General features: G+C 39.5%; 1 protein-coding gene across 2 annotated transcripts in view; it reads left to right on the forward strand.

The window, feature by feature from the left end:
- Nucleotides 1-13,689, forward strand: part of ASCC3 (activating signal cointegrator 1 complex subunit 3) — a 303,036-nt gene that overhangs the window by 172,180 nt on the left and 117,167 nt on the right. For both annotated transcript variants that reach the window (XM_077303437.1, XM_077303430.1), the window contains exon 17: nucleotides 10,988-11,107. In XM_077303437.1, the coding sequence (XP_077159552.1) occupies nucleotides 10,988-11,107 (120 nt within the window). The remainder of the gene's footprint in view (nucleotides 1-10,987; nucleotides 11,108-13,689) is intronic.

Here is a 13,689-nt window from a genome sequence, read left to right on the forward strand (position 1 = left end):
CTTCAGGCACTCTATCAGATCTAATTCCTTAAATTTATTCATCACCTCTATTGTATATTCGTCGGGAATATGATTTAGTTGCTTCTAGAAGGTGTTGTAGGGCTTCATAGAACTGGTCAACTTCATCCTCTTCAGCAGCAGTGGTTGAGGCATAGACCTGGATTACTGTGATGTTGAAAGGTTTGCCTTGGATTCTAACTGAGATTATTCTGTCATTTTGGGGATTGTATCCCAAGACTGCTTTTCCTACTCTCTTATTGATTATGAAGGCTACTCCATTTCTTCTGCGAGATTCTTGTCCTGTTTGTCATCTGAATTAAATTCACCCATTCCTGTTCATTTTAGTTCACTGATTCCTAAAATGTCGATGTTCAGTCTTGTCATCTCTTGTTTAACCACATCCAGCTTGCCTTGATTCATGGTTCTGACGTTCCAAGTTCCTATGGAATAAAAATCTTTACAGCATCAGACTGTCTTTTCGCAACCAGTTACTTCCACAACTGAGCGTCCTTTCGTCTTTGGCCCAGTCACTTCATTCATTCTGGCGCTACTCGTACTAGCCGTCTGCTCATCCCCAGTGACATATTGGACACCTTCCGACCTGAGGGGCTCATCTTCCAGCGTCATATCGTTTTGCCTTTTGAACTTGTCCATTGGGTTTTCATGGCAAAGATAGTGGAGTGGTTAGCCATTTCCTTATCCAGTGGATCACCTTTTGTCAGAGCTCTCAGCTATGACCTGTCCATCTTGGGTGGCCCTGCACGGCATAGCTCATAGCTTCACTGAGCTACGCAAGCCCCCTTGCCACAACAAGGCAGCGATCCTTGAAGGGGGAAGAAAAATTGTAGACCTGTCCAGAACAGGAGAAATGCCACCAAGCCAAATCCAGTTTATCTGGATTAAATTTCCTTATATTTGCTCTTATCCAATGCAGTTCTAATACCGTATTTGTGTAGGATGTTAGTTCTTAAAGCTTCTGTATCCATGGTTGCCAATACAGTGTGTTCTAGAAGTGTTCTAGTAGTTTTATTTATTTATGTATTCAATTTATAGCCTGCCTTATTCTGAAGGTGCAGTGTTACCGTCTGTATTTTTTAAGTTGCCATTTGTAATTGAAATTGAATTAAAACTAAATTATTTCATTAGCTTGGCAAGTATATTTACTAAAACGTCTTATGTCCATTCTTAGTATGAGTTACGCTATCCCTGACAGAATATATTCTACATACTGTTGACTTTTTAACTGATGCCCCTCTTTAATTGGATTCCTAGAACAGATGTAAGCAATCAGCTGCAAGAAAATTGGTTGAGGTGACAATGAAATTTGAAAGAGTCATCAGTTCTTTTTTCCTCTTTCTCATATCATGAACTTTTGTGCATTATGTCAGCAAATGTGGACAGTAAGATCATGTATTGGAAACAAGTTTTCTGCTGGTGAAAAAAGAATGAAGGGTTCCCCATTGATGAGCATGGGGACAGCATGTTAAAAAGCCTTTGGGTGTGAGGGCTGCAGATAGGGGAATTGGGTGAGATTTAAAGGAAAAGCTGATTGGATCCAAACCCATGTTTGTTAAATGTATTTTTACCAACCAAGACTCACAATAACTGTGGACAGAACATACACAGATCAACCAATTAAACAATTCCTCTCCTAATTTTGAATTTTCCTCTGAATAATAGTTGTGCAAATTGTGCTTTGAGATGGTGACCACCTCTGTAGTCTCTTCCAAGGCTTCTCATCTCCTAGAGCCATGTTGAATTTTGACATAAGAAAGAGGAAAAAAAAGTGCAAGAGACATTATGTTGGTCTTTAGCCTTGCTTTGTTTTTCATCTGGGAAAGGTGCTGTATGCACTTCCTTTTGAATAGTTTTGGACTAGTGTCCACAGGAGGAATCTAGTTTAATAACTGCAAAAACTGCAGAACAAAAGTTGGAGAGAACTTTTTATTTAGCCAATTCCAGATGGAAAAGTAGAACGTAATTTTGTCTTTCTAAAAAAGTTTAATTATGCTTTGAAAGAACTAGTGCACAGTAAGCATAAAATTAATCTTCAGTGGTCAGGAGCTGTGCCAGTTTCCGACAACTGAGGGTCAATGCTGAAGTGTGTTAATGATTTCTAATAAACTTATGTTAGTGAAAATAGCAATGCATCTCAGCTGGTATAACTGAAAATGCTGAGAAGCAGAAGCATGGAGTACTGACAGGGCCATGAAACCTTCATTTTTTATGTACTCTGGAAAACTGGACATGACTTTTCCTGCTGACATGACAAGCCAGTAAAGATCAGTACTGGCTTGATTACAGAAAATCAATTATAAGTCAGGCCAATTACAAAAGTCTTTCATTTCTCTTGATTGTAACTCAGTCATCTGTCTCTTTTGGTTCAGTTAGTCATAGAAATATATTTTCTGCTCCTGTAACTAGTTTGTGCAGTAATCTGAGGGGAAAATGCTTGGAAGTCATCATGGAAAACCTAGATAAAGAATTATTCTTTATGTAGCAACACTTGGGGAAGTTGAACAGTTATTTTTGGATGAACTAAATTGACTCTTTTGAATACCGAGATTGGTTGAGTCTATTTTATGTAAAATTTATGCTTTACATTTTTTTAAAAGCTTAATAATATTTTATTAGTCAGTGCCAAAAACTATTGCCAAGGATCAATCTCTTGATCAGCACTTGTACATTATATTCACTCATCATTTGAAAGAGTTTTAAATATGGTCCTAATCAGTTGTTTTAAAACACAGTTTCCTATGAATTTACAATGATATGCTTTGTCAGGAAGTCAGGTTTGCTTCTGGTGAATTATGTGATAACTCCAGTGTGATAACTCCAGTTCTACTATCTATCAGAAGTGTGAATTCTGCTGGTTTAACAGAAAAACACATTAAAAGATGAAAGATTATTGTTTTTAGCCCATTTCTGGGTGTGACCCACTACTGAGATGAAACACGGGCTTTATTAGATTATAGCATCAGCAACAGTAGCTTTCCCCCTCCCCCCCTTTTGGGGAGGAGGAAGAAAAAGGTATATGGTAGGAAGGAAGGAAAAAGAAATAAAATACAGAACACGGAAGAACAAGACAAATGGACATACTTATTACCCAAATAAAAGTGGGTCCCATATTGCTTGCTGAGGTTTGCAGATTTCTATCCTCCTTTTCCTCCATGGAGCTCGTATTTTTTCCCTCCCATTTTATCCTCACAACCATATCTGTCTGCATGTGAATGTGCACATGTAAAATGCTGCCAGTTCTCCTGTACTGTACTATTTAAATGTGTAAAAATTAACTGGCTGAATGAACCTGAGCACAAACAGTTAGAATTCTGGATGCAAAATCTGCTCTCTGCTCACCACAGGAAAGTAGAGCATGAGCCATACTGGAGGGTGCCTGAGCATCCACTAGTAGTGGTGACATACACCATGCTAGCATCACTGTACACGTCTCAGAAATGACATGATAGAGGCGGAGAAGGTTCACTGACATCTTGTGCAAAGTTATGTACCATGCTATCCCTGTGAACAGAGTGCAAGGTTGAAGACTGCAGTCTTGTACAGAGTTAGCCTAGTCTAAACTCACTGAAATCAAATAGGTTAGACTGGAATAATTTTGCACAAGATTGCATGGTTTGTGTTTCCAGCTGGTAATATTTTGAGGAGGAAATATATGGGAAAGCAGATTGTTATGTCTGTAAAACTGGCCATCTTAAGTTTTAAAATATTGTGACACATGTATTCTGCTGTCTCATATATATATTTAATAACATACAAAAACAATTGCTTTAACTAGGGGTTTGTCATAAAAAAGAACTAGTAATTTTTGATTTTGAAATATAAAACCTGAAAAAATGCCTCTCCCAATATTCCTGAATCTTAGTACTGGTATAGTATTCAGATTCGGTAAATATTCAGGAATGCTGAATGTTTTCAGCTTCACTATAGCTTATGGGGACCATTATAGTTAATGGCCCCTATAGGCTATAATGGAGAATTGATCCAAGGGTATCTGGGGCTCTGAAGAGGGGCTGTTTTTTGAGGTATGCACATCAGATATGCAGCACAACTGCTGGTGCCTCTCCTCAAACCCCTCACCAGTTTGAAGAAGATTGGAACAGGGGATCCAATTTTATGGGGGGGGGGTCAAAGAAGGTGCCCCCCAAGAGACATTTAAACTTTAAAGATAATGTGTTTACTTTAAAATGTAAATACCTTTTGAAACCCCCAGCAGCACAAGTGAACTCTGAAGGCATTTAAAGGGACTGAGAGCCCCTTAAATGCACTTCAGCTGCAGCTATCCAATGGTCCTAACCCCCCCCCCCCCCTATTTTTGAGAGTTTTCAGGGTCACCATTTTGGATAGCCAACAAATAGCTATGCACTCACACACACTCACGGCTGAATTAATACCGGAAAAATACTGATATGGCTCAGATTAGTCGAATGCACACCCCAAAATGACAATGGAATAAGAGGCTGCTCACTCAGTGCATGAAATATTAAAGATTGGGCATATATGTGCTGTAGATAATAGATGGCCGTTCAGAATATGGCAGCTTTTCCAAAACAAGCACACGGGGAAGACTAAAAATGCTGATGGGACACTTGAGAGAAGAATTCATGCTGTGCCAGTTTAAAAGCAAATATTTTAGCTACTAAACACACAGTATCTTTTTCTTGAAAAAAATTGGTTTAATTATATGCTAATGTTAAATACTTCATTTACCTAGTAACTTTTATATAGTTCATTAAAAGTTTGTTACATCTCGCTGCTTTTTGGATCTTTCTTTTGTGTCCTCTAAGCTTATCTTGGGCTAGGTCATTCTTGTTGACAGATATCTGCTGCTAATATGCAAGCATGATATAAGGATGTAAAACAAAACATAGATGAAATCATAATTCACATTGCAAAATCTGTTTGTTTTTTGGAAACTAGAACCAACAATTATTATTATATTACATAAAATACTTCCTTTAAAAAAAAATCTGTGAATTGAATTCTCCTACTACATTCTCCTGGTACCTAGGTGTTCCTTTGTGGCATGTAGCCTTCTGCTGATGGAAAAGCAGGAGCCACAGCAAGAGCTTCTTGCACTGGAAAGAATGCGTAGGTGCCAGTAGAATGTAGGGTCCCACTCCTTTTTTCACAGCTGCTAACTTGTTAGGGAAGGAGTTAATTTTACATACAGTATTTGCTGGCGTATAAGACTACTTTTCCCCCCTGAAAAACATGCCTCCAAGTGGTGAGGTCGTCCTGTACGCCTGGTGCACTTCAGCTGGGATAGATATACCTGCCCATAGTACTGTAATGTAATGTAACAAACTCTATATTTTGAGTGGAAACGTTGGGGGGTCATCTTATACACCCAATCATCTCATACGCCGGCAGATACGGTACATTACTTTCAGTGGGTTTTATTGAAAATAGTTTTACATACTTTTCAGGGACAGTTGTATTGCAGCAGTTTTGCCTCCAGTGTGATAGACAGAAATTGTAATATGGCTGTGAATCTGTACAGCTTATCCAAGGTTTTTGTAATTTGGTAGATAAATTCTTGTATAGTTACTAATTTAGTAAAACTTGCGGAGGGGTGTAGAGGTTTGTACTTCCACCTTATGCTTTTACTAGCCTGTAATATAGTGTGGGGTTTTGTTTGTTTGTTTTGATTAAGTTTATTAATTCATCAGAAAAATATTTTCTAATGCTCGTAACTGCAATTCTGAACAGTATCACGCCTTTCTAAAAAGCTTAAGTAAAGATTGTACAGATTCAAGTGGGTGGCCGTGTTGGTCTGATGTAGCATAACAGAAATTGAGTCCAATAGCATCTTTAAGACCAACAAAGATTTATGCAAGGAAAATTAGTAAACTTTGTCATAGTATCCAAATTATGCCATATGATAATTCTTTGCTAAAACAGCTAATCAGTCCTTTGGAGTTCAGTTATAGTTTACAAAAACTTCAGAGAAATAAAGCATCTATGTTTGTAATTGATGGCAGACACTTTTCCAGTTGTGAAAAAAAATAATTAAAAGAGACTAGTCACTTGCCCCATCCATTTCCACCAAAGAGTGTAATGTAATTAGGTTTTTCTTGGAGATAAACTTGAATTCTTGAAATTTACTTTTTTGTTGTGATCAAAAGTTGTATGCTTAATCATGGGTGAACTTTTGCTGAACAGTTAAATAATTTGCATGAAAATCAAATGTGTTTCTCTTCTGTGTATACAGATCCTGAATACTAGTTACAGTTCTGGTGGAGTTGGACAGCCCCTCTTATAGCTAAAATATGAAGCTCCAGGAAATTATGCAGCCTTGGAGCCAACCACAGGCTTCTTGCAAAACAGGAGACACTTTTCTCTTTACCTGTTCACAAATACCGACTAGTAAAACCATTCCCAATTTGTTATGGAAGTTGGTTTCTTGTATAGTTTCTACGTTCTGTATAAACTGCCCTGAGCCATTGGGGAGGGTGGTATATAAATATTATAAAGAAATAAAATCTGCTTCATTATTCTGCTGGCAGGGTAGCGTTCCAGTAGTACAAGTATCTCTTCCACCATCAGTAAGTTTTGCTATCTATGATACAGAGTTGTAGGATACAGTTCCGTGCTCTGCTTTGTAAATTTGCACTAGAGAAAGTCTAGATCTTGCTGACAAATATTCTGTCAAAAGTATTTGCTAGTGTGACCAATCCTAATCTCTCCCCTCCCCCTTGTAGATCAGATGTCCCTTAGTTTATTATGATGGTATGTTGAAATTTGGTATTTAGCTTTAGTGAGTAAGATTACCTCTTACTTCCAGGTAAAGGAGGGTTGCCAAGTTAATACATGGGGAAAATTGAATGTGATTCAGGATTTTTTGGAATGGAATAGTAGGATTTGTAATCTTGCTTTTACTTTGTTTTACTTTATTGAAACATGCGGGTTTTGTGTTGTATAAATGTAAAGAACCCCTTCCCCAAAAAGCCACCCCAAGATTTCAGGATTTTCCACAGCTATTTTGAGTACTTTGACCTTATCTTACTGTATAGCACAAAGAGACAGAGAGCAAGTAAGTATATGTGTGCTATTGGGAGGAATGTTAAAAATCATAAAAAACTAAAGTGATACTTGGTAATGTAAGCCAAAGTCAGTTATGCTGTTTTGTGGTGTGTGTGTGTGTGTGTGTATAATATCTTCTATTATTATTATCTGTACAAAATCTCACACAGGACATGGAAATGGACACCAGGTGGCAGCAGATCGTCAAAAGTCATATCTGAATGGGCGTGTGCAGGCAACATTCAATGTATTCTAGAATAGTATTCTTTGTGACAAAGTCTTTTCAGACCATTTGTTCTGGTAGCATCCCTATAGTAGTTCTGTTGACTGTAAATAGGTTAACATCAAAGTTAAATAATTTGAGGATGGTTATGAATATGTATATACTTTGCAAATAGCTATCATACGGATTTCCTGTTTTATTGTACTGTTCTCTAGTACAGAACAATAAAAGAAACACAAGTTGAATGCAGCAGTTAGGATACAAAGAACTTTTGGGGCAGTTTGATTTAGTTTTAGAAGTGATAGGGCAGGGAGGATGCTCAGAAAGAAACATGCTGCCTTTCTGAGTTTTGGAACTTCAGTAGTCTTCTACAACCATCTTAAGCACAGTTACACTTTTCTAAATACATTGATAATATGTAGTCTATGATGAAATGCCATCATCTGCTATTTCAAGTTGGTATAAGTACTTTCATGAATCATGGTAAGAACCCAAATGCAGAATTTAGTTCGGGTATCATACAACGGATGCTAGAGGGTGGTGGGAAGAGGAAGAGGAGGAGTTGGCCAGTCTTTAAGGACATGGAGTTGAATGGGAGGTTGTGGTGGCATGGTGACAAATGATGGCATGGGTGGTTTGGAATGTTCGTTGAGTGTGGGAGAAGACTGACCTTTGGGAATTGTGGCATAGTGGTTACAGATGAGCTTTCCAGAGCCATGTCCTCAGATATGTGAAGGGAAAATCAGACTGGAGACTCTTCTTAGGGGGACATTACATGGCAACCAATTCCCCCCAGTTCTACATTCAATTAGGCCACAGACACAGAAATGTCCCCCTGCCCTAATCCACATTAGGTAGTCAATGTACACAGGTGTCCGCCCTGCTCCTTCTGTCTCCATTTTTTCACTGTTGATGAAATGTTATGTGTCCACATGCTTCTTTCACGGTTGCTCAAATAGAAAAAGAGCTGGATCTTTGTACCCTGCTGTTTACTAGCCAAAGGAATCTCAAAGCGGTTTACAAACACCTTTTCCCTTTGTCTCCCTACAATAGACAACCTGTAAGGGAATGTGGGGCTGTGCAGTGTGTAAAGATCAGCTCCGCAGGCAGAAAGGGCTGCTTTGGAAATTGGACAGGGTTGTGGAGGAGAAACAATTAAGGCCTCCCACACAGGTTGTTGTTGAGTTGAAACACTTGAGACCTACTGCAGAGGGTTGTTGTGCAGATGAAACAGGAGACAAAAGAAGGTAGCCGAGGTAGCCAAGCAAGTCTCTGCAGATTTGAGGCATACTGCACAGGGTTCTTGCGCAGATGGAACTGGATGCTCTGCAACAGCATCCAGTTCCATCTGCGCAAGAACCCTGTGCAGTATGCCTCAAATCTGCAGAGACTTGCTTGGCTACCTCTTCCCTGCAGCAGCACGGCCGACCAGAGCAGTATTTTAAGTGAGAAGGGGCTTTTCTGCGGCCTCCATGACAGCCAGTTGTTTGGCAAAAGGGGAAAGCTTTCCCCCCAAAAAAAGGAAAGCATAAGTACCCCCACAGACTTCTGTTAATTGCTCTTGGAAATACCTCCCTCCCCTCAGTCAGGGGCTGTCAGAGGTTCCTTCACAGGAGGCCTGAAGGGGGGGGGAGGGAGAGCACTCACCCGCCACCTGCCAGCTTTGTCAGTGTTCTGAGGCAAAGTGAAGGAAGTTGTTGGACATGACAGTTAGGACAGCCCTGGGATTAAAACTGCTGGCACGGCCTGTCCAAGCCTTCATTCTCACCTCCCTTGGCAACCGTACCAACCTCCTCTCCCTGCAGTGGTTAGGGGCAGACTGGTGGGCTGTGGGGCAGCTGTGTTGCCTCCCTATTGGTCCCAAGTCTTCCAGTTGGTCCAAAGAGCAGACTGGCCCCGCCCACTCTACACCCACCTACACCTTAGCTGTTTATTTAGCTGTTTACTGTGAGGCTGTTTACTGTGAGGCTGTTTACTGTGAGGCTGTTCCGGATAGGATAGGATAGGATAGGATAGGATAATGCATTAGGTATGCATTAAAAATATAAAGACTTGCATGTGGAAGCATTCTTATATGGTTTGTAGGGAGTGAACTGTGAAATAATAAGATCAAATAATAAAACATTTTGACTAGGATAATGTGGAAACTTAGTATGTCAGAGTAAGATGTGAATTGAGAATTCTCTGTGAATTATTTGTGAATTTTTGTAACAAGGATATATTGTTGACATATGGTATAACTAGATCTAAAGCCCATTTCACTTTGTAATGAAATGGGCCCTAGATGGCCTGAGAGCAGGTCCACCCCCCACCCGAGGCTCTCTTGAGCCTTCTCCCGGCTGGCGGAGCAGCCTCGCCGCGTCTGCCCAGACAGCCACGGATGAGGGGTGAGCCGCGCCGCTCCGGCGGCCGGGAGAAGGCTGCAAGGGCCACCCCCCACCCGAGGCTCTCTCGAGCCTTTCCCGGCCCGCAGAGCAGCCTCGCTGCGTCTATGACGCGGCGAGGCCGCTCTGCTGGCCGGGAGAAGGCAGTGCGGCTCACCCCTCATCCGTGGCTGTCTGGGCGGGTGAAGCAGCCATTGGGGAGCTGCTCCCCATTGGCTGCTTGGGGCTGGGTGGACACTCAGAGGGGCCAATCAGGAGCCACTTCGCGGCTCCTGATTGGCCCCTCCGAGTTTTTATCCCGGACAGGGCCCGTCCTAACTCCTCCCACACTGCCCTTACTGCTTTATTCAGTCCGTGGCGCTCCGCGCCACAGGGCTGTTTAAAGATACAGGCACATGGTTTTGCAAGATAGGGTAGAAAATATGCCTGAATGTTTTGTTTACTAATCCTTGAACTTTTATTCCACCCTGTCTCAGCATACCAAATAAATATATCAATGGCATTTATTTCCAATTTAATGTAGTTTCTGATTTAAAACTGACTGACCATTTTTAAAAGAAGTGAAAAAAACGTCAGAGTTTAAGGGAAAATCTGGAATTTCAGAATTCATTTCATGAACTTTTTAATGTATTGTTGCTATTGGAAACTTCTTTTTCTGTATTCTCATGGTATTTGATTTTTGGAATTTCCCCCCAATAATTATTGCATTTCTCTCCAATAATTTAATTTATTTCTAGAGAACACAAATGTTTTGGAGACCTTTTGGAGCAACAAGAAAAATGTAATAAACAAATAACGACCATACAGTGAAAGAGAGTGCTGGTTATCTTGTTAGAGGAATTCTCCTGAATACCTGTAGAGGGAGGAAAATTCATAGCTTCCACAAAATGATGGAAATAAATAAGATAAATCTAAACAAAAGATTTAAAAAATATATAGACTTTACAGTTGAGGATTAGCCTTGCTAGTAATTCTCACTCGGAAATAAACAAACATAGCTGGATAAGTACTACTGGGAGGGGGGGAAATCAAATTATAAGGCATGTAACTTCTGGATGTTGCAAGGAAAACGGTAGAGTATAAGTAAGTGAAACACAGGATAGACTTTGTCCATTCTTTAACTGGCTAAAGTGCTGCCATTTAATTTATCAATTTCTGAATATGTGATGCATATTTATGCTTTTGTTTGCTTAATTATTATTGAATTCCTGAATGTTTCACTGTAAAAATTACTTTGGTTTAGGCAGGATCTGCCCACACAACACACTGTATATGAACAGCTTTTGTATCATTATAATTCCTAACAAATAAATTCAATTTTGTATCTTCCTACTTGCAGATTGCTCTTGGGACAGTTACAAATGTCGAGGAAGCAGTAAAGTGGATAAGTTATACTTACCTTTATGTACGGATGAGAGCAAACCCATTAGTATATGGCATCAGTCACAAGGCTTATCAGGTAGAAAATGCGTGAAAGGAACCTTTTTTCCAGGTTCTATAATCCTTTCTTGATGGGAGATTAAATATTTGCTGTTGCTACCTTTCCTGACATCAGCAACTCTTTTTAAGTGCTTTTAAAATATGGAAAATGTTCTGAAATACAAAATGTAGCCGGGGAACCTTCTGCATTATCTTTCCTGAGTCACCCTCAGATGGTTGAAAACATCATCTTTTGGAGAAAGAATGGAACACAATCAAATTAGCCTTTATTATGTACCATGCATGCTTATCAAATTTGTTTTTGCATATCAGTTTCTGTCAATATTTCAGTGCTAAGTATAAACCTTGCAGGCTAAATGCAACTGATACAGTCAAATGCTCCTGAAGTTTTTAGAATGCTTGCAGGAATGTGTGAGAACAAGTTAATTTAACATAATGGCTCAGAGATGGAGGACTAAAATATGTTATGTAGGAGATCCATCACTGGACATTAAAAAGCAACCATAGGAAATATCCCACTTTGAACTTGAAGCAGTTATGACTGCTCTCCTAGCACTGTGTGCAATATAATAGTTACCATGTGAGTACTTGTCTTCTTTTCTTAGCAGTGGTCCCTCCTTCACCCTGATTCAAAGGGTGCCGCTTTGGGCTACTTCTTAGTTTTTAAAGAAGGAAAAAAGATCCAGTGATAATCTGTCACATAAAAGGTATCTTTACCCTAGCTTCAGCTCAAAGTCCCCAGTTTAAATTTTACCATAGCTGTGAAATTGCATAGATGACCTTAAATAAGCTACTCTCAGAATTAATGCCACATATGCAGTATGGAAACAATAATGCAACCTTCTTTACAAAAGTTATTTTGACAATGGTAACACAGTGTATGTGAAGTGCTCAGAATACTCAAAACCATTGTATAGATGCTAGGAATCTTTATTATGTTAAATTCTGTCCAAAATACTTCATAAATTATTGTACATTAATTTAACAGACTAATATAATTGGCACTTTTCAGTCTTCACTTAAAAAAAAAACACTTGGTATCATATTCTGGAGTTTTCTCATGTATGTGTTGAGAGCTTTAAAAGATTGGAGGGGGGAGTATCTTGGCCTAACAGCATCAGGCACAGCCTGAGAATGTGCCCAATCCAGTACTGTACCCCAATAAGCCCTGGAGAAATCGAGGGTTTTCTTTTCATTACTGATTTTTTTGAGAAAGAAAAATATACCTGTGGTTAACAAATAGCTATAAGAAATTTTTTGACTGCTTTCACAAAACAAAAAGACAGTGTGCTGTATACTATACTTATTTAATGGTGAAACATCAGCTAAAAATAAATAGATCCGTTCCCACAATTGTTTTTGAATTGATTTATCTTGATTTGAATTTTAAAATGTTTATCTTCAAGAAAGAACTTAATATCCTGTCATAGAGTCATGTAACTTTTAGAAACCCAGAATGACAAAGAGTACTAAATATAATGACTCTTTGTCTTTGTGTGTGAGATACAGGGAGAAAAACTAATGTTATGTTTTCAGAAATCAGTATTCTGTCACTTCTGTGTCAACATTTTGCATCACTGTTTCAGTTTTAGTGATATGCTTAATGACAATTTGAGTGCTGCTTAAGAGGGCAGGTGATACATTATTATTTAAGAATGTTTTATGTTATTCTAGATATATAAAGACAGTGGTTCATCTTTATAAAACTCAATTGGTTTAATCCTATGAACAGTGACCACAAGAGTTTTTGTGGGCTGCTGAAAGTCACAGCTGACTTATGACAACACTGTGGGGTTTTCAAGACAGGAAAGGTTCAGAGGCAGTTTGCAATAGCCTGCCTCCCCACCACAACCCAGGTATTCCTTGGAGGTCTCCCATCCAAATGCTCATCGGGGATATAAATAACTAGTAATTTCTATGAGTGGTCTAGGAGACTGCAGTGAGGAGGTGGAACTGGGCCAAACAAGTCCATCTTCTACACCTAACAGTGGCATTTCAATTAACTCAAGGGGCTCTGTTGGTAAGGTGAAAACAGTTTTGCCAAGCCTCCCTGCTAAATGCAGCTCCCTGTGCTAAATAGCATTTTGTCTGTGACCCCTAATATCAACTTTTTGTATCCCTTGGGGTTGTAGGAAATGTAGGCAGCATGTGTCCATGTCTACAAATCCTTTGCATTTATGCATTGTAGGATCCAATCCAACAACTACAACAAATTATCTCACAATACACTGCTTTTTTAAAATAAAATCTTAAACATTCTAGGAATCATACAGTCATAGAATCATAGAGTTAGGAAGGACCTCCAGAGTTATCTAGTCCAACCCCCTGCACAATGCAAAACATTCACAACTCCCTGCCCACCCACAGTGACCCCTATATATGCCCAGATGAGCCCCCCTCCCATTTAAAAAAAAACCAGAATCCCTAACTAGTCTGGCCTGGAAGAAATATGCCTCCTGATCTCAAAGTGGCAATTTGCATTTTACTGGGCATGCAAGAAAGGGCCAGAAGAGCCAAGCACCAACATAATACCTTTTGCCCACCCATTCACAGTGCAGCAAACAATGTACAACTGCTGAGTTGTGGAGCTGAAATGTTCTA

Source organism: Paroedura picta, chromosome 1, assembly GCF_049243985.1.
Source record: "Paroedura picta isolate Pp20150507F chromosome 1, Ppicta_v3.0, whole genome shotgun sequence".
NCBI classification, from domain to species: domain Eukaryota; kingdom Metazoa; phylum Chordata; class Lepidosauria; order Squamata; family Gekkonidae; genus Paroedura; species Paroedura picta.